This window comes from Sus scrofa, chromosome 1 (genome assembly GCF_054392235.1).
Source record: "Sus scrofa isolate SSC_HxYL_T2T_F1_AM1 chromosome 1, Sscrofa_HxYL_maternal_Yorkshire_Landrace_v2.0, whole genome shotgun sequence".
In the NCBI taxonomy this organism is placed as follows: domain Eukaryota; kingdom Metazoa; phylum Chordata; class Mammalia; order Artiodactyla; family Suidae; genus Sus; species Sus scrofa.
In genome coordinates, this window is record NC_139383.1 from 191,514,228 (window position 1) to 191,540,543 (window position 26,316).

The 26,316-nt window shown below is 43.7% G+C and overlaps 2 protein-coding genes and 1 long non-coding RNA gene across 26 annotated transcripts in view; 1 reads left to right on the plus strand and 2 right to left on the minus strand.

The window, feature by feature from the left end:
- The window catches only part of PYGL (glycogen phosphorylase L), a 94,208-nt gene that overhangs the window by 55,252 nt on the left and 12,640 nt on the right, over positions 1–26,316 (minus strand). The window contains 1 exon segment of one of the 2 annotated variants that reach the window (NM_001123172.1): positions 3,367–3,609. The exons of the other annotated variant lie outside the window; for it this stretch is intronic. Coding sequence (NP_001116644.1) covers positions 3,367–3,609 — 243 coding nt within the window. 2 annotated transcript variants of the gene reach the window in all.
- LOC146406929 (uncharacterized) lies at positions 8,161–21,914 on the plus strand. Of its 2 annotated transcripts, none has more exons than XR_014818832.1 (3): positions 8,161–12,895; positions 20,680–20,810; positions 21,830–21,914. It is a non-coding gene; the product is annotated as an uncharacterized LOC146406929 (long non-coding RNA). The 2 variants fall into 2 exon arrangements; XR_014818835.1 differs by lacking the exon at positions 8,161–12,895 and adding an exon at positions 17,719–17,819.
- TRIM9 (tripartite motif containing 9) overlaps positions 22,763–26,316 on the minus strand; it is a 210,381-nt gene continuing 206,827 nt past the window's right edge. For all 22 annotated transcript variants that reach the window (XM_084981079.1, XM_084981069.1, XM_084981072.1 and 19 more), the window contains one exon: positions 22,763–24,834. In XM_084981079.1, coding sequence (XP_084837205.1) covers positions 24,772–24,834 — 63 coding nt within the window. In that variant the 3' untranslated portion in view covers positions 22,763–24,771. The remainder of the gene's footprint in view (positions 24,835–26,316) is intronic.

The window sequence follows — 26,316 nt, forward strand, 5'->3', positions numbered from 1 at the left end:
CAATATTTTAAAAAGAATTTATATGTGTTCCTAGCATTAATCAGAGGCCCTGATACTTCTAGAAAGGTGTATGGAATAGGTGGCAACACAACTGAGACCTGCAGGACAGGCAAGAGTTGAGCAGAGACATGTGGTGAAGGGTGCAGTGTGTTCAAGGCCCAGAGGTGGGGAGAACAGGGCATCGATGGGGACGGCAAGTGGGTTTGTAGGAGAGTCAGGTAAATCTGGGGTGGGGGGGGGGAGAAAAGATGGAGGGACAGGCCCACCTGGAATGAGAAGGGACTTCAGGGCTTAAGGACTGGCAGACAATGGGAGCAGTGTATATATCTAAGCAGAAAGCAGATGTACTGTTTTACAAAGCTTAATCAGATTATAATGCATACAATGAGATGGAATTGCAAACGCAAATGCCTTGGAGCCAGGCAGAGAAAATAAATACGTAAAGTTGGTTATAAAAAACAATGAGGAAGTTCCTGTTGTGGCTCAGCAGTAACGAAGCCAACTAGCATCCATGAGGACTCAGGTTTGATCCCTGGCCTCGCTCAATGGGTTAAGGATCCAGCGTTGCCTTGAGTGATGGTGTAGGTCGCCGACGCAGATCCTGAGTTCGGCGTAGGCCGTTGTAGCTCAGATTTGATCCCTAGCCTTGGAACTTCCATATGCTTTGGGTGTGGCCCTAAAAACAAAGAAACAAAAACAACAACAACAAAAAAAAACAATGAGGAGTACTGGGCCAATAACTAGAGTGGACATGTCCTGCCCGAAGGCATCGAAAATAAAACTGTTTAAAGATATCTCAGCAACCAAACAAAATAAGTCTGCTAGCTATATTCAGCTTGCATGCTGCCAGTTTAATCACTTCTGAGAAACAAGGTAATCGCTTAGAAATCTACTTGATCGAGACCAGAGGCTAGGGCCTCAATTAGGCAGGGAAGGGAAAAAAGAGCAAAGTGGATAATTTCAAGGCAAACTGCAGAAATCAACAGAATTTGATTGATTCAGCAACTTGCTGAATGGGGAATATAGGAGGAAATCAAAGGTAAGACTGATACTTTGTATCTGGGTGACTGTCAGAGGGCAATACCATTGAAATCAGTAAAACAGCAGATAGGGCAGGGTTGGAAGGGATGATGATTTGAGTTGTTAAAAACGTTGAGTTGTTAAAAACGTTGAGTTCAAGGAAATAAGGGGAAATTTAGGTATATTCACTGAGCACTTACCAATGTAGGAATAGAGTCTGAAAAGGAATTCAGACTAGAAATCCAGATGTGGGATTCATCTGCAGTTACTAGAGAACAAAAGAGGTGGGAGAGAAGCTAGCACACACCTACTGACTCCCCTCTATGCCGAGGGCGGGGACCTTCTGTTACATGAGTGGCTGTCACAGAGTAGACACATTAATAACACGTATGGAATGGATCCTGTTCACCAGTATCACTATCAGAATACCTGGCTTATACCTGCACTCAAGTAGGAAAGGCCTGCCCAGTGCAGAAAAATGTCAAGAGAACAGGAAAACTAAAGTAACAGAGAAGTCCCTGGAGCAGAAACATAAGTGTGTTCTAGTGTCAGCACTAAATGATTTGGAAGTGGGTGTATGGTGGAGGTGGGGGTTTAGTTTCTAAAATATGGCTTATCATCTCACCCTCCAGTTTAAAAACTTACAAAATTATTTATTTATTTATTTCAAGGGCACACATGCATCTTATGGAAGTTCTAAGGCTAGGGGTCGAATCTGAGCTACAACTGCTGGCCTACACCACAGGCACAGCAACACAAGATCCAAGCTGTGACCTATACCACAATGCTGGATCTTTAACCCACTGAGCAACACCAAGGATAGAACCGGTATCCTCATGGATCCTAGTTAGGTTCGTTACCGCTGAGCCACAAAAAATAACTTTTGATGTAAGGTGCGGTCCCCTCCATCCAAATAAAAAATACAGTAAATATATGTATACATAAAGTGTTTTCTAAGGATGTCTTCTAGCAGTTGCTACCTTTGGGTAGAGGCCTCTGGGGTGAGGAAGTTACTTTCCATTTGAAAGCTTTGTTACAGCTGCAGTTTCTACTTTGAGAACTTTCTTTTGCTCAGAGGTTCTTTGAGCACTGGGAACATGAACTATTCTTTTTCATGCTTTAGATATTAAAAAAAAAAAAAGCCAATAAACGTTTACATATATTTCCGACTGCCTCTAGGATCTACCCCATCTTTCACGGTTTTCAATACACCTCCAACCAGCGTTTCCAGTTTCCTCTCCCAAGACTCACACCCACCCTCACTGCAGCTGCCAGCGCTGCTCTCTCACCCTGTCTCTGCACAACACAATCCCTCTGGTTGCCAAGTCCTCTTCAATTTTCCCCTTCCCAGATCGGCCAGGTAGAGTGTTCCTCCGTGATGAGGCAGCGTCCACTCCAGCCCCTGCGCAGTGGGTAGGGGTGGTCTGTGAACAGCCTGTTACAGCAAGTCTGTAGCCTGGCCCTGCACCTCCACCCCGCAGGACTCAAGTCAGTCCAGGAGGTAGTTCTTCTGTGGCGCAGCGGGATATGGCGTTGTCACTGCATTGGCTTGGTCGCTGCTGTGGTGCCACCGAATGAATCCCTGGCCTGGGAACTTTCACATGCCGAGTGAGGCGGTCAAACAAGCAAACAAACAAAACAAAAAACAACAACAAAAGGGCTGCCAAGTCCTCCACGCCCGACTCCCAGGAACTGGGGAAAGCAGGGGAGGGGTGGGGACAGAGCTCTGATGGGGGAGAACTCTATCCTCCCTCTCCACCACACCCAGGCAGTGCCTACAGCAGGCCACCTAGTCCTCAAAGCACCTTCCTCCAACTCTGGCCCACCTGCCCCCTCAGCTCCTACTGCCCTTTGACGATCTTTGCATTCGTCTCTCCTCCCTAAACATTGAGCTTCCCCGAGGCAAGGCATTAACCGCTTTGTTCAGGGCCTACTATCTGGGGCCTGTGCCTGGCACCCAGGAGACGCCAGCTACCTCTGGATTAAAACCTTAAGAGTAGATGCACCAAAAAAGTTAATGAATTTAAGCAGAGAGGCGAGGGAGGCCTAGCCATCTACTCGGGACGGTCCCTGGGGGCGGGCAGAGCTGTGGTTTGGGTGAGATGACGCTCGGGGTGGGGTGTTAGCGGAGTGCCGGATCTGTCCCCCGGGCTGCCCAGCCGCCGCCCAGACACTGCCCTGGACTTCCCGGGCAGCGAGAGCCGGGTTAGGAGAGGTCACAGCGAGGGCTCCTCCCAACGGCCCCGGACGCCGCCAGGACAGCCGGCTGCTGGAGCGCGCGGCCCCGGAAGGGTGCGACCGGTGCATGGGCGGCAAGGAAACCACCGCGCGGCGCCGGGCTCGTACCTTGGGGCACTTCTCGTAGTAGTACTGCTGCGTGCGGATCCAGCGCCCCACCAGGTGGTCGCGCACTGTGTGCGCCAGCGCGAAGAAGTAGTCGCGAGGGGTGGCCACATTACGGTCCTTGACCAGTGTGAAATGCAGGTGTCGGTTGAAGCCCTTCTTCAGCTCGGCCACGTTCTCCACGCCCACGATGCCGCGGATGCTGATCTGCCGCCGCTTCTCCTGGTCTGTCAGGGGCTTGGCCATGGCGGCGGGCAGCGCAGCCAGCGGGACGCGCTTCCCAAGGCGCCGGGTGGCAGGACAGGGGCGGAGCCTCTTCGCGCCGCAGGCCGCTTTTGAGTCTCAGGAAAGTTTGGGGTCTGCCCCTCCGCACGGCGCCGCCCGGGTTCCAGCTCCCACGACTGTCCGGCGCAGCGGAGGGAGGGCCGGCCCCTCCCGGGGCTCTGGGCGGAGCTGGGCGGTAGCTGAGGTCTGAGGGCGAGCGTGCTCAGCCTTCCTGCCTGGCTGGTGGCCAGGAGGGGCTGAACCCTCTTGGCGGCAGAAGGTGGGACCTTGGGTGACGCACAAGAGTGCGAGGCTCCCTTCCGGATCTGTGGATTATGTGTCTGTTGGGGCGATGCGGGGGAGCGGGTGGATGGGACATTAGTTCTGTCTCCTCACTCTAAAGTCTTGGGTACTAGAAGTATGTCAGTGTGTGAAAGCGTGGTAAGCAGATAAGGTAGGGAGCCCCTGGAGAAAGAGAACCAGGCACGGCTTTCTTGAAATAAAAGAAGGCATTTTTGGCCTAAGCCCCTTTGTGATGTAAGCTGCTAAGCCCTTGCATAGGTCTCAGTAACTATGGATAGTAAGGAAAATAAGAGAATGCAGGAACAAATGAAAAGCGGTCAAGAAACAGGAGGTCAGCAATAAAACCGTCCAGTTCCAGATATATTGACAATCCCATACCCTTTATGTTCTGCAGGAACTAAGGCCCCCATCCAGGTGGGGGATGGCATGATGACGCTGACCCTCCAGACTTTACTCAACTAAAGCTTGGACTCTGTTTACATTTACCCCATTTCTTTCCTGAGTTCTCAGCCCAAGCCCCTTCCTGATATGCATGTACCCATAGCTTAAAAATTCCCCTATTTTGGAGTTCCCTTCATGGTGCAGCGGAAACAAATCCGACTAGGAACCATGAGGTTGTGGGTTTGATCCCTGGCCTTGCTCAGTGGGTTGAGGATCCAGCGTTGCCATGAGCCATGGTGTAGGTCGCAAACTCGGCTTGGATCCTGCCTTGCTGTGGCTGTGGCTGTGGCGTAGGCCTGCGGCTACAGCTCCGACTGGACACCTAGCTTGGGAACCTCCATATGCTGTGGGTGCGGCCCTAAAAAGACAAAAAAAAAAAAAAAAAAAAAAAATTCCCCCATTTTGCCATTGGGAGAGATACTGCTTGGGAAAGATCCCTGGTATTCTGTTTACTTGTTTCCTTATCTGCATATTTGGCTTGGCTGTGTCTTTTGGCTGACACCCACCAAGAGGCAAACCCCATTCGGGTAACAACGTGTTGCTGGCAAACTTTTGTTTTACAGAGATTTATTTGCTATGTTGTTATTATTGCTGTTATTTCCCACCTGGAGTGGGTTCTACCACAAGCTTCAGCAGGGATGGGGGTGGGGGAGTGTCTGCACTCTTATTTCAGTTGTTGAATGTCCCTCTAAGTCCTTGGCGCCCCTCCCATCTTGGATCCTGGACCTCAGAAAGGAACCCCAGGGTGCCCTTTGCTTTCAGTTCAGGACTCAGGAATTTGGGGTTATTGACTCTTAGACCCAGGCTTGCCTTGTCAAAGTACCCTACTGTTCAGCTGCAGAGACAGGTTAATGAGAATCAGAAGTCCTGAGTTGGACCTTCAGGCTGGTTAAGTGGCAGGGGCTTTTACCTTAGGCCTCTTGTTTGAATTATGTTTTAGCTGAACAGGGGGGGGGGGGGGAGGAGAAAAGAGAAAGATGTGTGCCTATAAAATGAAGGGATAACTAACTGAGCTGTTTGCCTTGTTTACATAAAACAAAGCAGCCTGTGTTACTGGGCAGTACAGGCTGATCTTTGCACTGTTCACCTCCAACTTTGTTGTATTTATTTGGGTGTGTATGTGTGTTTAACTTTGGCAAGGGCAAACACATGGTATTGTAGGATATCAGAAGCCTCTTCTAAAAAGTGGTATTAAGCTATCATTTTAGAAACAGTCCATTGCCAGTTATACAACATGCAATACCTGCAATACTAATGACCTGCATGGGAAAGCATTTAGGAGACATGAGGATGAGGATTGGCCATCTGGATGAGGCCAGTGAGGATGACACGAGGATGAGGATTGGCCATCTTAAATTAAAATTGAGAGTGGAGGAGTTCCCATTGTGGTGCCGCAGTAGAAACGAATCCAACTAGTATCGTGAGGTTTCAGGTTCGATCACCGGCCTTGCTCAATGGGTTAAGGATCCGGTGTTGCCCCAAGTTGTGGTGTAGGTCGCAGATGTGGTTTGGATCCTGCATTGTTGTGCCTGTGATGCAAGCTGGCAGCTGCAGCTCCAATTCAACCTCTAGCCTGGGAACCTCCAAATGCTATGAGTGTGGCCCTAAAAAGCAAGAGGAAAAAAAAAAAAGTAAGAGTGGAGGAGTTCTCTTGTGGCACAATGGGTTAAGAATCTAGTGCTGTCATGAGTTTGATCCCTGGCCTGGGAACTTACACCTGGGTGCAGCCAAAACAAACAAACTAACAAACTAACAAAAGTGAGAGTGGAGCAGCAGCGGGAGGGGATTAGGGTAGGAAAACTACTATACATAAAATAAATAAGCGGCAAGGATATATTGTACAGCACAGGAAATATAACCATTATTTTGTAATAGCTTTAAATGGAATATAAGCTATAAAAATATTGAATCACTATGTTGTACACCTGAAACTAATATAATATTATAAATCAACTATACTTCAATAACAAAAACAAATCAAACAAACACACACACACAAAGTTGACCTTAAAATAACCAGGCCTCTATGGTAAAGTTTGAGAGGATGCTGAAAGGGCAGGTCTCTTAAGTCTTGAATATTTCTATTTAAGCATTAAGCCAGTTTTGGGTCATTCACAGGTTGGTGTGAAATTGTTCAATAAATGGAAAATAGGGTGGAGCAGTTGGATGAGGGGAAGCTAGGTCTGAGTAGATCTTAGTCCCAGGGAGACCTCTGAGCAGCAAAAGACAAGTGAATTATCTGGGTACTTGGATGGGGGGTGAGGAATTAGGGGTTGCAAAAGAGATGGGAGACAACTTGCTGTTTCTTGGTTTGCCTAAGACAGTTTCGAATAGGTGGATCCTAGCCCCTTTGTCCACTTAGTTGGACTAAATTCTTGTTGGAAATCCAGGATAATGATGAACTAATAAGCACAGTATTTGCTTGATTCCATAGCCAGTCAGTGAAACCGTGCCCCTGAGTTGCACATCCCTCAAAACGGAAACACTGTGAAGGATACATTGTCCAGACCATAGCATGAGGGGAGGGACCATTCAACACACATGAAAGGGAGTTCTTAAGTGGCTTAGGAGTGCGCCACAGATTCAGTCTTGAATGACAGTGAGGCACATTGTCAGTCTTTTCACTTCTGCTCCAGTCTTTCTAGAAAGTCTTTGGTGTTACTGTGGCTTTAATACTTGTTAATATGTGTTTTTAACAGAAAGCAGGTCCAGACTCTACACCTTTTTCAGGTTTTAGCATCTAACTAGAATTTAATAACATTGCCTTCCACTTGTGGTAAATGACACTTTGCCAGTTAACACTCTGATATAAACTTTGCTTTTTAAATGTTAAGTGAAAGTGAATTTACTTAAAGAAAAATTATCATCATGGGTTGCCTAAAAATGTACAAATTTAACTGAAGTTTGGGAAACACCGAGTTTATGTTTTCCAAGGTCCCTTCAGAATCTAACATCTGATCGTTCTGTACTGGTCTAGAACACCGAGGCCTGAGAGATTAAGTTGCTTGACTAAGAATATTACTACCTTTAAAAACTTTTCCTTCAGCTTCTGCCTGACTGGTAACACTGGAAGCAGTGGTTCTCTGTAAAAGTATTAGGCTAAAGTTGCCCACATCTCGTTTACACCAGCCTTGGCAACGATGGCCTGTGTTATTGCTGTTTCTCAGCTGCAGCTTCCCAGTGGCTACCCTGATGAAATGGCCTTTGCAAATAGCTGAGCACATCGTCCAGACCTCACAAGAAAAGTATAAGCTGCCCTCTGTCAGAAAAGGGGTGGCAAAAAAAAGACAAAAAGTAAATAAATAAATAATTAAAAAAAAAACACGGAGTTCCCATTGTGGCGCAGTGGTTAACGAATCCGACTAGGAACCATGAGGTTGAGGGTTCGGTCCCTGCCCTTGCTCAGTGGGTTAACGATCCGGCGTTGCGGTGAGCTGTGGTGTAGGTTGCAGACGCGGCTTGGATCTGGCGTTGCTGTGGCTCTGGCGTAGGCTGGCAGCTACAGCTCCGATTCGACCCCTAGCCTGGGAACCTCCATTTGCCGCGGGAGCGGCCCAAAGAAATAGCAAAAAAAAAGAGACAAAAAGTAAATAAATAAATAAATAAATAATTTAAAAAAAAGAAAAAGAAAAGGGGTGGGAGAGTTCCTGCCACGGCTCAGCGGAAGTGAATCTGACTAGCGGAAGAGGACGCACATTCCATCCCTGACCTTGCTCCATGGGTTAAGGATCTGGTGTTACCATGAGCTGTGGTGTAGCTTGCAGATGCGGCTCAGATCTGATTGCTGTGGCTGTGGTGTAGGCTGGCGGCTACAGATCTGATTCAACCCCTAGTCTGGGAACCTCTATGTGCAGCTGGGGTGGCTGTAAAAAAAAAAGAAAAGAAAAGAAAGGAAATGGGACAGGGAAGTGTGTCAGCCTAGGTCTTCTGAGAAGAAGATGCTAAGACAAGATTCAACGTGCAGGGGTTTTGTTAGGGCAAATGCCTGTGGGACAGAAAATGGGTAAGGAGCCAAGTTAGCCTGGGAGAGTGTGAGTCTGTGATGCAAGGAGAGAGGGAGGGAACAACGGGAGGCTGCATCTCTGACTGTCTTCAGTCCCAGGGAGACCCAGCAAGGCTACCGGCAATTCTGGAGCCAAAGACAACTGTCAGAGGAGACCTCATGCTCTCTTGGCTACTGGCCGGAGCCTCCCAGGAGGCATGGCCTCTGCACAAGCACAGCAAGGATATCCCTGGCCCTTAATCAATTACCCTTCCAGCAGCTGGAGGTCTGGGAGACCCATTCTGGTGACCACCAGGAAGATATCAGATAGCCAACAGGTTAACAGCCACTATGTTCCAAACTCGGCCTTAGGATTTTTCCAGGGGCTCTGGCTTGGCTCTTAATGTGCATTCCCTCATTTAATCCTCTTACTGTCTCTGTAGTGCAAGTTCTGTTTTTCCTCCTTTTTTTGGGGGGGGGGGTCCACACCCACGGTATGCAGAAGTTCAAAATCAAACCCCAGCCACAGCAGTGACAATACCAGATTCTTAACTCCTTCCCATTTTATAGATGAAGAAACCAAGGCTTAGAGAGGTTATGTAGCTTGCTTAAGATCACTTGACAAGTAGCAGATGAGGTTTCCAAATGTTTATTTTTCTTCCTCTGATACAGGTTTGGGATCTGTAAAGTAAACCTGACTTCTCTCTGCACCTCAGCTGACCTACTTACCCTGCCCCTTAGCTTGTTTTGTGCTGTTCTCTGGCCTTTTGACCTACTTCTAATCAATTCTGAAATTCAGGAAAATGCCAGAGGCCCAAGTGGCCCCACACTGACACTCCAGAGATGGGCAGCGTGACGGATGAGCTGAGCTTTGTACACAAAGAGTAAATTTAAGTATATTTCATTCAGTGTTTTTAACATATGAGTCTGCCAACCACGGTTACTACCTAGCCTCTGCTGTTTTAAATATTTAGAAAGATGACCAAGAGCCTGGATTTATTATTCTACTGAGTGCCCTTAGGATCTGCAGACAACATGCTGACCGCATTGCTATCTCTATAATTAGCTGTGACTGTGACCATTCGCTTGTTACCCGTATATATTTGGCTTGTCTTAAATGAAGCAGGTTTTCCTGGCCCTTTTAGGTCCTGTCATATCTGATTTGCTCATTAATATGGTAGTTTGGCTTGTTAGGCGTGGTCCAATGGGAGTTCCTTAAAAGCTGTTTCCTCCCTGTGCCTCAGTCAGTGGAGGGTCTTAGAATGCCTGTTGTGAAATGTGCTAGAGAGCCACTCAGTGCCTCAATTTCAACTTCTGCAGAGAGGAGAATGTTCTTTGTCTTATTCACTTCCCAAGGTGACTAAGCTCAAAAACAGATATGAGTGAAAAAGTGCTAAAAAGTGTTAAAAACATTGTTAAGATTTTGACTTTTGGGTTGGGATTGTAATTTGAAATATTAGCCAGGGTTTCTCCTTTCTCCTGATGGTTTGCTTTTCCCAAGAGCCCTAAGGGAACCACTCTAGCTTGTGCTCATAATCTTTGAGGAAGGATGTTGCCTTCCTGGCTTGGATACTGGCCTAGGCTGACAAATGGGAGACATACTGAATGAAGGCCAAGGCCAAGGCCTGAGAGGACTCACAGGAGTGAGAAGGTACCACAGTGGGTGTCGGGGAGTAGAGATGTCACTGGCCTGGGAGCAAGGGGCCTGGAGCCTGCTTCTCTGGGGAGGCAGCCCCAGGATGTTGCTCTGCTTCTTTGGAAGGTCCAGGGGAGGTAGCTGGACCCTAGCTGCAAGGAAGCATCTTCTAGGAGGCTCTCCAAAGTCAGCGTTTAAACATGGTTACAAAGATTCCCCACCCAGGGAGGTGTCAGATGGCCCTTAGGTGAAAATCGGGTGCTGCAGGCTGACTCATAAATACCCAGGAGAGACTTGTCAAGGCCTGGGCTTCCCACCCACACCCTCCTGTGCTTGAATTGAACAGGCCAATGACCTGAGATCACATTTTCCCCTTTCCTGGAGGGCTCAGGGTTCAAATTAGAAATTCAAATTATATACACAAAATAAAGCTGCATTATATACACAAAATAAAGCTGCATTTCGTACACACCTAAGTTTATGTATTGTTTGTATTTGCTTTATCCTCGGGTATTATGATTAAGGTAACAAGACTCTTGTTTCAGGAAAAGCCCTCACCTTTTTATGGGGATGAATGAAGCAATAAATTCTGGTAATTTTTTTTGCAAAGAGATATGAACAAATCCTGAAGGAAGGGAAGTGAGATATGCTCTAAGCCTAGGGTTTCAGCAAATAATCAGGATGCAGCATGCACAGGAGACAGCCTCCCTGCCCCCTTATCTCAGGGCCTTTGTCGTGTTAACCACAATTGGTACACGCTTTGTCTTGTCCTTTGTGCATGACTGATTAGTTGCAGGGATTACCTATGAAACATACAGCTGTCATACAAATAGAATTTGTTTTTAAAATTTTGTTTGCTTGTAGTTAAACCTTAGAAATCACAAACACCAGGTTCTCAAATGCCAAATACTTTAACTTTTCTGAGCTGTTTAATCACCCATCTTTAAAGCTCTAACCAGTAAGGTGTTTGGCTATTAAAAGGTAACATTTATTAGCTTAAAACATATGAAACAGAGAAAAATAAGCTTTCTTTTCACTTAACTTTTTCAAAAATGGAGGCTAGGAGTCTGGATGATGGTTTAAAAGCTGTTCTCATGCACAAATGCCAGGCTTTTCTTTTTGCATTTCTTGTTATCTTAGTTGTATTAGAGTTCATTCGACATAGTTTGACATGGCATGGCTTATCTCTGTTTTTCAAATTCAATGTTTTAATTTATTGCTTTATTAAAAAATATATTTGGCTTTTATTTTTTGTATCATTAAAGCCAAATGATAACAGCTGTTTCTTTTTCTTCTTGGAAGTGCTATTTCCTCCTCTGCTCTCTTGAATGATAGTGTCTTAGTCATTGAATCACAATACATTTCCTGTTTAAGATGAGAACATGAAGTTTCACTCTACCCATAATTTTCATGCAAATCATTTGTATTTCCGAGGTTTGTGTGAGAACTGCAGAGACACGCTTATACCAGCAGGTGGAGAAAATGCCATATGAACTCAACAACTCAGACTATGGCGTGGTTCAGCAAAGGATGTGATTGCAATTTTAATTATTGCTTTATTTCTCTTTCTTTGTTCCAGATAGTTATGCACCAAACACACAGAAGGAATTACTTATATTCTGAAGAAGATGAATCAAAATTGATTATTTTTGTCACTCTAGCCAGAGCATAAAATAGATGGCACTTTCGCCCTTTCTAAATCATAGATGTAAATATAATGACATCTAAATAAATAATTTATTCTCATACTGAAGAAATCTTTAACATTCCTATGCCAGATATAGAACACACTCAAAGTTTGGCGCCCTGGTGGCTTGGGCTGCTGTCTGAACGAAGCATGAGTTTGCAGGATCAGAGTAGCAGAGTAGAGGGATCGATTTCTACGCTAGAGTAGCTGGGGTCTATCGCAGGTTTTCAAGCCTGTCTGTGCACATCTCTGAACTGGTGAGATAGGCCTGAGGGAAATCAGTACACCCAGAGGAGGTTGGAGTCAAGGGGAAAGAAGTCATGCCCTGCCCTGCCGTTGCTGGAGTGAGGTGTATGGGTGCGTGCCCTGCAAGAGGTGGGTGGTGGAGGCTGAGGAGCTTCCTGAGAATTCACCCTGAGGGTGGAAGGAAACTGCTGATTAGCCTGAGCCAGCAAGAAGCTTTAGCTGTCAAGGGGGGCAGTAAATCTCACTGGGGCATGGTGGCAGATTCTTGATTCCCCCATCTAGGCATCTAGACGCATGTGTTCCATTAGCGCATGGAAGGCTGTACGTAAAAACCGAAAGAATTTTCTCACTAAGCTTTATTAAAAAAAATACTCAGGTCCAAGAAACACTGTCACATTTTTCCACCTGAACAGGTGAGTCAATCTCTTGCACTTCATTCCGCATGGCTTAAAGGAGGGTCTGAGGAAGTGCTTTCCTCAAAGGGCAGAGGCCTTGCCAGCAAGACTGGGAGCACATGGCGACACCTTCTGGAGACTCACAGAAATACAAGACGTGGCATACAGGGGGAGAAGGTTTGGTACAGAAAATATCACTGGGAGAAAGAACCAGTGGTATTTGTGTTGGAGTTAATGAGACTCCTCTGACTCAAAGGCTCATAAGATCTGGAGAAACGGGTGTCACATGTATAGTGTTAGCCAGGTTCTTAGAATTATCTAATATTTACTAAAAGAAACTTAATAACTCTGAACGCCTTGATGGGTAAGTTCTCTGTAACCTCCTCTGCCTCTTGGGTAATAATATTTTTATAGCAGTATAACATACTTACAGACATGTGTGTAAATCTTAAGTTTGTATTGTAATGAATTTTTTACAGATGAATAACTTGTGTAAACCCCACCAAGACTGAGCTGCAGGATATTATGAGGAGATTGGAAGCCTCTTTTGTGCTCCCTGTCTGTCTCTCCTTCTAAGGGTAATTACTGCCCTGATTTACAATATTGCAAATTATTGTTGCCTGCCTTAAACTTTGTATGGATGGATTGATTATACAGTGCATCTCTATTTTGCCAGACTCCTTTTACTCAACATTATGTCTATTAGTTTCATTTGGCTTCGTGCCAAATTTCATAGGTTTTCCTTGTTGTATAGTGTTCCATTGTATGAATTAGCACAATTTTATTTATCCATTTAGACATTTGGGTTGTATTCAATTTTTGGTTATAATGAACGAAGCTGCCACAAAGATATTGGTACAGATTTTTACTGCACACATGTCCCCATTTCTGCTGAGGATATAATTGCTAGATCTGACATATAGTTTTAATGACACTTTTTTCTTCCTATGTGGAAAATGTAGTTTAGCTGTAGATGTACAATTCTCTTGCAGTAAAGGGATTGAAATGAAGAAGAAAGTAAATATGACTAGGAGGCTAGAAAGAAAGAGTGGCGTTAGAGTAGCTGGGTTCTCATAATTTTGGTGCTTAATGTTGAATCCTCATTAGTTATCATGTTATAAAAATTAATAACAATGTAAATTGTAATATTCCTCATGACGAATTTTAAAACATTTAGGATAGTTTCCCACTACTACCTAGAATATGTTTAAGATGGCTTTTTTGCAGGCTAATTTTTATTTTTATTTCTTTGTCTTTTGTCTTTTTAGGGCCGCACCCGAGGCATACAGAGGTTCCCAGGCTAGGGGTCTAATTGGAGCTGTAGCTCTGCTAGCCTATGCCAGAGCCATAGCAATGCCAGATCGGAGCCATGTCTATGACCTACACAGTGGCTCACAGAATTGCCGGATCCTTAACCCACTGAGTGAGGCCAGGGATTGAACGAACCTTCAACCTCATGGTTCCTAGTTGGATTTGTTTCTGCTGTACCAATATGGGAACTCCTGAGGCTAGTTTTTAATATTAACTGTAGGAAGATACGCTTGAAAGTAATTAAAGAGAATTTTTTTCCCATCCATCAGTGGAGATGGCTATAGTTTGCACTATAGTTTGTAGTGTTTACCAGTGGAAGCTGAGAAGCATAAGGGGGTCTTCTGATTTTTTGTTTTAGTTTGTCAGTTAACAAATCTGTTTTGAGTGTTGACTGTTGTGTTTCCTGAATTTATCTGTAAAGACCAAATGGAAGGGAACATCACTAAAGTTTGTGTCCCAAGAGACAAATATGCCTTGTGATGTGGGTTTCATCCAGAATGTCTGTAGCCAAAAATATCCCTGGCATCAAAGTTATCCAGTGGATCTTGGCCCAATCCTGCAGATTCTGCATCTAATTTATAGGATCAACATTTAGATTTGTTGGAAACTAGCATTTATTTCTACTTGTTTTCTAATTATTCATTCTAGAAAATTTGGAAGGCATATAAAAATGTAACAAATACAAATCTCATGTAATAGTCCTGTGTTAAAATATTTTGGAATATTTTCTTTCATTTTTCTTTTTCTGGTAGCGCCCATGGCATATGGAAGTTCCCAGGCCAGGGACTGAACATGCACCAGAGCAGCAACCCAAGCTGCTGAGGTTTCAATGCTGGATCCAGTTGTGCCACAAGAGAACTCTTGGAATCTTTTTTTTTTTTTTTTGTCTTTTTAGGGCCGCACATGCAGCATATGGAGGTTCCCAGGCTAGGGGTCTAATCCGGGCTGCAGCTTCTGGACTAAGCCAGAGCCACAGCAACGACAGATCTGAGCCGCGTCTGCAACCTACACCACAGCTCACGGCAATGCTGGATCCTTAACACACTGAGTGAGGCCAGGGATTGAATCCGCAACCTCATGGTTCCTAGTCAAATTCGTTTCCACTGCGCCATGATGGGAACTTCTGGAATCATTTCTTTTAGTTTTTAAATTACCCAGTTTAAAAAAATATATATAAATCATTTATTCAATACATATGTTTTTGAGAACTTCTTATGTTCTTTCTTTCTTTCTGTCTGTCTGTTTGTCTTTTTGCCTTTTCTAGGGCCGCTCCTGTGGCATGTTGAGGTTCCCAGGCTAGGGGTCGAATCGGAGCTGTAGCCGCCAGCCTATGTCATAGCCACAGCAACGCAGGATCCGAGCCGCACCTGCAACCTACACCACAGCTCAGGGCAACGCCGGATCATTAACCCACTGAGCAAGGGCAGGGACCGAACCTGCAACCTCATGGTTCCTAGTTGGATTCGTTAACCACTGCACCACGATGGGAACTCCAAGAGAACTTCTTATGTATTGATGGCAACTGAATAGAACCAGAGACCCTGCAATCTCTTACAGGGTCTCCAAGACTTGAATTTCCCTAAGAGAATCCAGAACAATTCCAAGATCAGGGGTGGTGGGGGCTGGGGAGACTGTCCTCTAGGAGCCTGTGCAGAAAAGAGTTGACAGGGCAGCCCAGAGACAGCTGTTCTTAGAAAGGCCTGCTTCTAAGGCTGGCCCAAGTATCCAGGAACTTGGATTTCAGGATTTCCCATCACTCCCTGATGATAAACAATATGCTCATGCTGAGCACCTGCTTTCCTTCTGGGAGTCTGGAGTTTTGACACGTTTGGTAGCCTCTACATGACCAGCCTCCAATAAAAATCTTGAATGGTGAGGCCAGTGAGCTCTCCCCATAGACACACTTTGCACATATTGCCATGTTGTTGTTGGAGGAATTAAGTACAGCCTGTCTTACTCCACTGGGAGAGGACTCTGAAAACTTCTGTCTGCTTTCCTCTGGACTTTTCCCTATGCACCTTTTTCCTTTGCTGATTTTATTTTGTATCCTTTCATTTTAGTAAACTGTACCTGTGAGTATAACAACTTCTCAGTCCTTCTAGCTAATCACTGAACATAAGGTTGGTCTTGGGGGACCCCTGATACAGTGTGACTCACTGGGAAATTAAATTACCAGGTGAGTCATTGCCTCTACTTTTATGGTGGCCTTTAGCATAGATTTGGGAATACAACCCTTTGTATGAGTCTCCTCAAATGCGATGCTCCAAGAGTGGAGATTTGGGCAAGAGAAATAGATTAATGCCTCAGGTAACTTACAGCTACAGGAAGATTGAGGAGCCTGTTCTTGAGGAATGCAATCCACATCTTCCTCTGCTCTGAACAATCCTATTGCAGGAGAACAATATTACTGGTATGAAAAAAAAAATTGCAACTACCAATATATTCAATATACCCTCATCCCAGATATAGCTGAACATTTAAGGGAAAACAGCAGACTAACAGGCATGGATTCAATCGACAGAACTGACACACAAATGAAAAAGAGTTAATACAGGAAACAAACTTGAAAATAAGTACAAATACGTAATAAAATTAAGAAAATTTTATTTATAGAGTTGAGTGCATTATGCTCATTGGAAGAAACACTGCATGTGTTACTTGGGTACTAGCTTATTCTCAATCAATCCTGGGCATTTTAGTTTACTCTCTGGTCCCCAGATGACTTAGTCTCAAGCATTGAGGGACTTTTCACTTAAAACTGGCACTAGTTTATATAAGTTAAGGAAACTTCTGTAAAGACCTATTAGGGAGGGTGGTAATAGAAGAGAATTATTCCACAATATAGGAAAAATCTTGAAATCAGGTATCAGACATCATTGAGTCCAAAGACCATTAGACAAACACACTGTCAGAGGGTTTCCTTATCAGCTGTTTATTTCCTTAGGTCCTATTTTGCTTCCATGCTCCTAGAGACCACCGTTTTTAGATTAGAATGGCTTTTTCCATCTCCTCTTTCTCTTGGGACCCGCAACTATGATCTCTGGGCTTCCAGGAGAAAAGAAGTCCCTTTAAATGAAACAAACCAACAAACCCCTATCCCCTTATCTTATCTACACAAAGATGAAACACTCACATTACTGCACAGAGCAATTTAGCTCCACGTTCTCTCAGTCATTCCTGCTGGGCTGGGCTGGGGTTTTCCAAAACCAAATAAAACATTAAGTGTACACAACTTTAAAAACTCTAATTTACACCAGCATACACTTCTACCTAATATACATGCTACTTTCCTCTTCAGGATGAAAATCATGGTTGGGGTCTAAAATGCCTCTCTCTCAAGTATGGCCATTCACAGTGACATGTAACATAGCAGTCAGGTCACCCCTGCTAATGATCTGGACCTTGTTGGCATCTTTGTGATGCTGCTGCATAATTTAAACATGTATCAAAGAATACTGTGGATTCTGTGGGTTTTGGTTTATTTGTTTGTATTTCCCTCTTGGCTATTTTGTTTGTATTGTTGCTAATTTAATTACATATAACTAAATTTAAGAGGTTTTTTTTGGAAAATAGCTGGAAGCTTTTGATAGATTTGGACATCTGAATGATAGTTTTTAACATATCAATTGGCCCCAACAGTTGAAAATCTGTGATCTGGTCTCAGAATTTTGGCAATTTTTATTGCCTTCAATTGTATTATCTAGTGTATGATTATCAATTTTGTCATACACAAGAACTTTTTTCTTTTCTTTTACATTATAGGTGGACTCTTTTAAAAGATCTTTTAAGTGACAATTATTATATGAATTTAAATTTACCAGCTATCAATGCAAAGAGCTCTACAGAAGTAACAGACTGATGAACCGATGCTCCCCCACCCCCACAACTTATTCATTTCCCCAAAGTACAGGCAATAAAACCTGTTTCTGAGCATAAGCCACCCACTCATCCCTTACCCCCTGCATTCTCAAGCCTGGATGTATGTCAGAATCACCTGGGGAACTTAAAAAACCCTCATTCTCAGGCTGCATCTCAAATCAATTAAATTAGTAGCCTGGTATATCAGTATTTTTAAAGTCCTCCTCTAGATGACGTCAATGCATGGTGAATGTTGAGAACCATCACTTTACCAGCAGCTGGTGAGTTTCTTTTGACACGTGTATGATGTATCTTCATTGCAGAGATGTTAAGGTATGGAAAACAAAAATAAAAAAACAAACAACCCTTGCATCTAATAAATAAGAAAATAGGGCATTACTATTTTTATTAGCCTAGCCCCGAGAAGATTAAGACCATGAAAAATATCTACCCATCTCCAAAGCATGGAAAGCAGATGCTCACATTCTCTTAACATCAAGGAAAAGTGTCCCCTCAACTTGGGTGATGGACAACTAACTTACATACCGTGTACATAACTACGCTATGTTTTAATTTTCAGTCTTAGCTGAAATCTTGAAGACACGGAATTTAATAGCGGTATGGAGTTTTGGCTGATCCTCAGTAAAGTTCCTCAGATTGACTGGCTTTCTAATAGATATTTGAAATTTGTTTCTTCTGTGGGCATAGCAGGTCTAAGTGCATCACTATTGGTAGTTAAAGTTGGCATATTCTGCAAAGCCCATTTATTGCCAACTATGAAACCAACCTCTTGAGAAACTGCAATTAACCTTCACCAGCTTATCATTCTAAGAATGTCAGCTGATAAGACTGGAGACTTATTTCTTCATATCCAACAGCTATGCTGCCCACCATGCAGTTAGGAAAATATATTGAGTCGAGCAGTCTTTTCAGAGATCACATGTGGAAATCAGCATTTACAAAGGAACAATTAGGATCCTCATTTACTTCAGATGACTTGCTCATTAAGAAAAACACTGAAAATATAGTCCAGAAACAGACTGCAGAGTAGTTCATTTTTAATACCCCAATCTTTCCTTAAAAGCAGTTTGTTAGATGGCAGAATAATTATAAATCAATATTTGATAAATCCATAGTACTAGAAGTGAGTTTAGGCAGGATAAAGATGGAACCAGTTAATTAAAGAAGAAAACAGATGGCTTTGATATATAGGCAGGAATAACAAAGGAGGGTATAAAATGTAAAATATAAGTTGGAGAGGAATTTTGGAGAATTGATAAACTTGTGGCATAAAGTAATTTATACTGACTTAGGCCTCCTTGAGAAAGATCAGATGAGTATTTACATTGTTTTCTGGTTTATTAAAGCTTTAAATATCTCATGTTAACACCTTAATATCTGAGATGTGATATGATTAAAAATATAGTTTCCAAAGAGTTAACCAATTTTCAAATAATATTTTTCAATATTTTAGGATAATTTTCATTTCCTCTTTTGTGATACTAAGTTCAACATTCATTGAAATTTCTATTTCTGGAGTTCCCATCGTGGCTCAGTGGTTAACGAATCCAACTAGGAACTATGAGGTTGCCGGTTTGATCCCTGGCCTCGCTCAGTGGGTTAAGGATCTGGCGTTGCCATGAGCTTTGGTGTAGGTCACAGACGAGGCTCAGATCTGGCGTTGCTGTGGCATAGGCCAGTGGCTACAGCTCCAATTGGACCCCTAGCCTGGGAACCTCCATATGCTGTGGGTGCGGCCCTAGAAAAGACAAAAAGACAAAAAAAGAAAAAAAAAATTTCTGAGTTACCTTGTAGCTTATTTTGGTAATACTCTACCATTTTGATTATTATGGCTTTGCAATAGATTTTAAGGTGTCATACAAGTCAACGTACTGATTTTTCTCAAAATTTCCTTGACTAGATTATTCTGTTAATTTTTGCAGAAGAATTTGACAGAGACTTTTTGTCAGGTTCCAAGGATAGGCATTGTCCCCCAAGAAGGTGAGATTAAGAATTGTTACTGACACTTAACTGGGATCTTAGGGAGGACATAGAAATGTGATATCACCAACAATTACACAGAAAAGAAAAATACCTAACATTTCATAGCATTCATTATGGGCCAGGTAAGGTTCGGAGTGTTTTACATTTATTGTTTGGTTTAACCCTCAAAACAATTCTGTCATTATCTCCACTTTAGAAATGTAGAAACTGTGGGTAAGTTTTCATCGCTTGCTCTGGGACATGCAGTTGGCACACCTTGGAGCCAGGACCAGAATTCAGACTGTTGCTGCCAGGTGCACTGAGATGCTGTGCCCTCAGCTACTATGTCTGACCACTCTTGGGCTGTCTGACAGTGCAAAGGGTGGAGGCTACTTAATAATTAATGCTTATACTTAGTGTCTTTATTGCACAAAGCACTTTTGCATGATTTACTTCACTTTTTGCGTCTTTCTTCGTACAGAACATATGTAAATGCATAGTTGGACATATTGTTCTTATTAGAGTATTTTAGCCAGGGTTGAGAATGATTCACTTGTTTCCGAGAAACTAAAGTTCTCTCTTCAAGGTGGTTTCTTTAGCTTTTTGGTTTCCTTTGTCATACACATTAAAAATCATGGTAAATCAAAAGACTTTTAAATGGTTAACAGGTTAACTGGAACTTAACATTCATCCATGTTTATTAATGAAATTATAATTTATTGTCTTCATTACTTAGAGAATTTTAGAAAAAATATTGGGGGGGAGGGCAAGAACCCCAACCTAAATATTAATGCTTTTATTTATTTTGCTTTTTAGGGCCGCACTCGCAGCATATGGAGGTTCCCAAGCTAGGGCTCGAGTTGGAGCTACGGTTGCTGGCCTACGCCATATCCATAGCAACTCAGGATCCGAACCATGTCTGCAGCCTACAGCACAGCTCAGGGGAACGCCGGATCATTTTAACCCACTAGTGAGGCCAGGGATCGGACCCTCATCCTCATGGATCCTAGTCGGGTTCATTAACCATGAGCCAGGAAGGGAACTCCCCAAAACATTAATGCTTTTAGATTTCACAGTGAAAGTTGATTTTTACCTGGTGAGAGAAGGAAAAAAGATGTGAGATGTATTCATGCTCACTGCGGGTATATAAAAGCTATTTTGAATTGCTTCCTTAGCGGTAGCCAGGTTTTTTATTCTCTCCATCCCTCAGGAAAGGGGCTGAGTTAAAGTCCAAGAAAGGAGGGCCAAGAACAAAACTCAGAGGCCGTCTTCAGCAGACAGAAGGAGGAGGCAAACCAAGCCCTTCCATTGACAAAGAGAATATGGGAAGAGGAAGAAAAGGTAAGGTCAGGAGGTCAGTACCCTGGCCCTTGATGCCCCTCCTCCTCTGCCTTGGGCTTCATCTGAGGACAGGTTTGGGGACATAGGAACAGACTATTAGGTAGTTCCAGGGAGGCTCTAAAGAGGGCCCTCCTCCTGTCTAACATGGCCCCTCACTCTTTTAGACTGCACAGCTCTGATTTTTCGTGGTGATTGTTGATTTTTATGCAACTATCACCACTATCTAATGCTCAGGTATCTAATCCTGTGCCTTTTCTTAGCACAGCTGTGGCAGGGTGGAGCCGATTGATAATAAGTCCAAAGGAGCAGGCTGTTTGTGTATTTAATTAGGTGTTTCTGGTGTTCATGTTTGTCAAACCCTCAGAAGCTGGTCCTTCAAGTAAAGACACGGTTTAGGTTGCCTCAGTTATATATGATGTATTATGTCAGACCCAAGGTTCCCTAAACACCAATCTCGGTGAAAGAATCTGGCCCACATATTTGAAGAATTTATGAAGGTGTCTTTAGCATGTTCATATAAATTATAAGGTAGTATGACCTGAGAACTTCTTTAATGACTACAGTTCCTTTGATCCAAAATAAGAAATTCCAATTCATTGGCAAGCCCTCCTTTCTTATTAGTGAGCTGAATAGATGGGCAAAAGATGAGTGCACACATTAGAGGCAGAAAAAAAGGATCTCATTTTCAGAAAATAGGGCATCTCTTGCAAATCGCTTAATCACGTCTATGAGGAAATATGGAGGATCAGAAGTTCCATTAACCTTAGCACCATGGGAGGAATAAAACATGGCTAAAGTGTTCCACTAGGTAGCAAACAGAAGAGAAGCAAATCGGGAGGGAGGTGAGCCCAATAGGGGAAGAAAAAGCATAAGGATAGGGGGCCAGGAAAGAAGAGCACAGAAACGCAGAACCTGGAGGGACACGGAGCAGCAGCTCCTACCAACTGCCTGAGGTTCCGCTCAGAGATCATAACCTGGTACATATTGTGACCCAACCAGGTTTGTTTTGCCCAATGCAGAGCAAGGAAAATACTGAGATGCCAACGTTTCCAGCACGGCGCACAGACTACAGTGATAAATCTCAAACCCACCTCCCCACCCAAGGTAAGGGGCTGGGGGTATTTCTGGGATAATGAATAAGGATGAGGTTGGCTGAGGTGTGGGGCCCGTGGGGCACGTGGGGGGCGTGGGGAGAGGTGATTAGAAAAAGGTGTGGTAACTGCCACTCTGCGCAGGTGTAACTAATTAAGGCCTGTGCACATTCAAAAGGTCACCTGGCGGACACTCGCGCATGCCCACTTGGAAGGAGGGGGGGCCTATCCAGTCTTAATCAGCTCAGCTGCAGCTAGGCACCCAGCTGACTCCAAATTCCTGAAAAACAACTCAGGGAAACATCTTATTAGAGTTTAGGCTATGAGCCGCTGGGAGGACAGGAAAGGTCCTAAAACGACCTTGCTTTGAAGGCAGGTGAAATGGATTTAACCCATGCTTTCAATCTTAAGAAATGTTTATTCTTTTAGTAAAAAAAAAAAGCAAAGGCAGTTCATTTGAAAGGCTAGTAACAAGGGAGACTAAATAATGCTGTAATCATTTAAAACAATCAAATTGCTCAGCCCATCCAAAAAATGGTGAAGGAAGGAACCTGGTTAGAAAAAGTCAGTGACACTATACCTTGCAGGACACGTTTGTGGCTTTTCCAGGAGCAGGTTTGTTAAAGTAAATCTCCGATGTTTGCAGGCAGATCTTCAGGGGCAACTAACTATTAATGTTAAGTTAAGACCCAGGGGTTCAATACAACTAGGAGACAGTGCCAGGTTCCAGAGGTGAAGCGCAGGTGCTTTTCCGAGCCCTGGGGACCTTCCAGGACACTTTGCTGATGAAATATTGCTCTGACAAAGGCGCACTATTGTCCAAAACAGGCAAAAACTACAAAATTCTAAAGAGACATAGGATGCTCTGTCATAAAAATCATTTATTGGCACACCAGAAATACCCATTTTTTTCTAGTACAGCAGCTATATGCATCTATAATTGCAATTCTGTGTAAACTATGTGTTACCAGTCACTAGAAATCTAATTAGCAAGATGAATTTGATAAAGAACAAGAGTAACTATGAGTCTACAGCGGCCCAGCCATCGAGTCTCATTGGAGAGTAAATCAAATATGAAAATTAGTGTTGGCCTGCAACAGAGTGTTTCTGTAGCCAAGAAAAACCACGGTGGACACAAACAGGATAGCACCCATTCAATAAATTAGGTACACTGAGCTAGAAAAACACCATAGCTGATAGAAATAATCTGATTAAAGGAAGCACAAAAGTAAATTATTAGCTATTTACATATATTACTTTTTGCCAAAACTTTAGTTTGTTAGCTTTCCCATCTTAACCCTTCCCTTTTGTAACTCTTGTTTTTGTTTTTTTGTTTTTTTCATGGTGAACTTCTTGGCTCCCTGGCAAATATTTAGACAACTAACCAGAACCTCTTTCTAGGGCCTACATTTCCTAAAACTTCATGTCAGCCTAAAGAACCGGAAGGGTAGCTTATGTAAGTCTATCTCTGCATGGAAGTAATAAGCTTATCCTTCCGCTATCAGTGCAGCAATGACCTACAATTTCATTTTCTTCCAAACGTTATTTGAAATATTCCGGAAAGTTAGGTTGTGAATGGCAGCAGAGTAGATGGACTGTTCATTTGTAACAGGCACAGAGAGAGTCTACACCCAGACAAGCGTGTTAATCCTGAGGATGTGAATGCCATGAACTGCAACTTAAGATTCCCCACTGTGGAGAACGGGTCCTCCTCCTTCTGGTCACTAATTTTTTTTTTCACATTTATTTTTAAGGCTTAGTATCATTGCAGCATTAACAAATAAGAATGCTGACATATCTCCCAAAGAAGGGCTCTATGATGAATGGCAGCAGCAGGTACCATAATTAAAATAGCACGGTTGAAAAGGCATTGAGTTGGTATGTTTCCGGTCCTATGGTCAAAATGTATGGATTTTTAGCATCATTCTAGAGGATCTGAAAGATCTTGCCAATGAGCTTCTCTGGCCCTTCTTAATTTCCTTTCTGGTGCTAATCACCGTTTGTAATAATTTTATTTTTGGTTTGTTCTCCTAGGACAATATAAGCTCCAGGAGGGCAGAGACAACACTTGTGTAGTCACCATTGTCTCCAGTATCTAGAACAGTGCCTGGTCCATAGCAGATTCTCAATTAAAAATTTGTATTTATTAAATGAACTGAAACATGAAGTCCCCTGGCCTGCCTCTGCTTAGAGACTTTCCAATTTCATTCAGTGACCAGGGTTTCTGGCCTGTCCTAATGACCCAGCTGTCCTATGATCCTACCCCACTGTGAACTTTTGTGTAGCCATGTAGCTGCTATTTTTGTGATTCAATAGATAGCAAAAACTTTGCTTTGCCCTATTTCCTCTGCTCACCTCCCAAAGATGAGCTTTGCAGAGCTAACAATGTATGAGAGGTCACAGGGCAAGAACATTCAAGAACATTCTAAACTGCAAGCTCCCAATTCAGCTCATTCTTCCCTACCTCTCCCCACCACCTACCTTTGACAGGAAGTTTAAGAAAAAAGTTATCAGGAGAATTTTCTCTTGGCACTGACAGTTCAGCAGGTCACCCATGATGTGATCAGAAAAGAAACAAAAGATAACTCACCTACATACAAAGTTAATGTAAATAAAAGCAAAATCTGGGCTTGGAAACGAAGTGACGCGGTGGGCTGTCTAGGTCCTCTGTTGGCTAGAATTGCTGAACATGGAGGAGAAAGCAGGTTTTACAGCAGCAGAGAGGCTGGAGGGAAAGGGGTGGGGTGTGGGGTGTGAGGATCAGTGTTTCTCTCCTCTTCCTTCCTCTCTCTCCAGCTCTGACGGAGCTCCTTGCTGTCACCCTCCAGGCAGAGGGAAGAATAGGCTGCTGGCGCCTCCACCGCACATACTTAGGCAATTGATGCTCTGCTGGAGTAGAAGTCGGGGACTGGGAGCCCGGTGTGAAGCGTGACCTGGGGGAAGAGACTGTGAGTCCTGGAAGCACTGCAGGATCTCCCCTGCCCCCCTTCCCAGGGCACAGTGGGTGTGTTCCCAATTCAAAGTGGCCTCTGTTCACTTTTCTGTAATATCTATTCTAGTAGACGATAAAGAGAAATCTAGTAGAATTCAGCCTGTGCTAAGAACCTGGCCACCACGCTGGGCTCCCCAATCCTGGAGACACTTGATAAAATGTTTCACATCCATCTGCCTCTTCCGAGGATTCTGGGGATATTGGGTCCCTTTTGCCTGAAAATGCAGGCATTGATTGCAGGTAGCAGTACCTGTTGGCCACAATGCAGTGATCACTGCCAAATCCGTGGATGGAGAACAGATGAGCAGACAACCCTCCTTCCTATTATTTGTTCACTGGTTATTCAGTTAGGATAAACCTTTCATTTTGAAATGGCATAAATGATTGCCAGGTATGAGGAAACATGGGCACATACTATTTCACTGATTTCTCTTCAACCTTGTTACCTCCATGAATGGCTGCACAGACCAGGCTAGAACCATTTCCTTCAGTGTTGTCATCTCTCCCTGTCTTGTCCCTGTCTTCCCCAGCCCAAGAGTCTTTCTCTAAAGACACCCAGAAAATCCTGGAAACTCCTGAAGGGCATTGAATATAATGTTCTTTGCAAAGGTAATAGCTGAAAATGTGGCACACTTTGAATGAGGGTTTTCTAAGGCACATTTCTGAGGAAATTTATGATTTTCTTTTTTCCAGAGTAAAGGCTCAACTCTGACAGATTAGATTTCAGCCTCCTAGAAAAACCCATCTAGTGCTGGAAGGGAGAAGGGCAGAGGTCACTGGGTTGCAATCACTTTACTGCACATACTGATAAACAAAACAATGGGTTTCAAAAATAGGTCCCAATGGTTCTGTATAGAGCAAAAATCACCGGCAGCATGTTAATTCTCAAGCCCTATCTATTCAGCTGTTTACTGAATGAGGTTCACAGTGGGATAAGGAGAGTTCCAGCTCCAGGGAAAGCACATCTTCCTGAATGGGCTCTGATCTTCTCTCCCATGGCCCCCCATCAGCCATAGTCATGGTCTTCTGGTCGTTTCTTGCCTACATGAGACCCCTCCCACCTTAGAAACTTTGTTCTGGCTGCCCTCTCTGCCTGGAAAGCTTCACACAGCTCACTTCCTCACCCTCTTTGAGGCTCAGCCCACCTACACTGACCACCCTGCCTAAGAGGGCCACTGCCCTTCCAAACCCAGCACTGTTGGTCTCTTACCCTACCCTTGGTCTTCTGTCCATTGCATGTGGCCTTCCAACATGCTACATAATTAACAGAGCCATTGTGCTTATTACTGACTTTTGTCTCCTGTAACTAGAAGGTGAGCTCTAAGAGGCCAAGATTTTTCTTTTGTTTTCACTGATAACGTTTATCATACTTCAACAGTGCCTGACATACTGAAGGCACTCAATAGATAATTACTGAATGAAC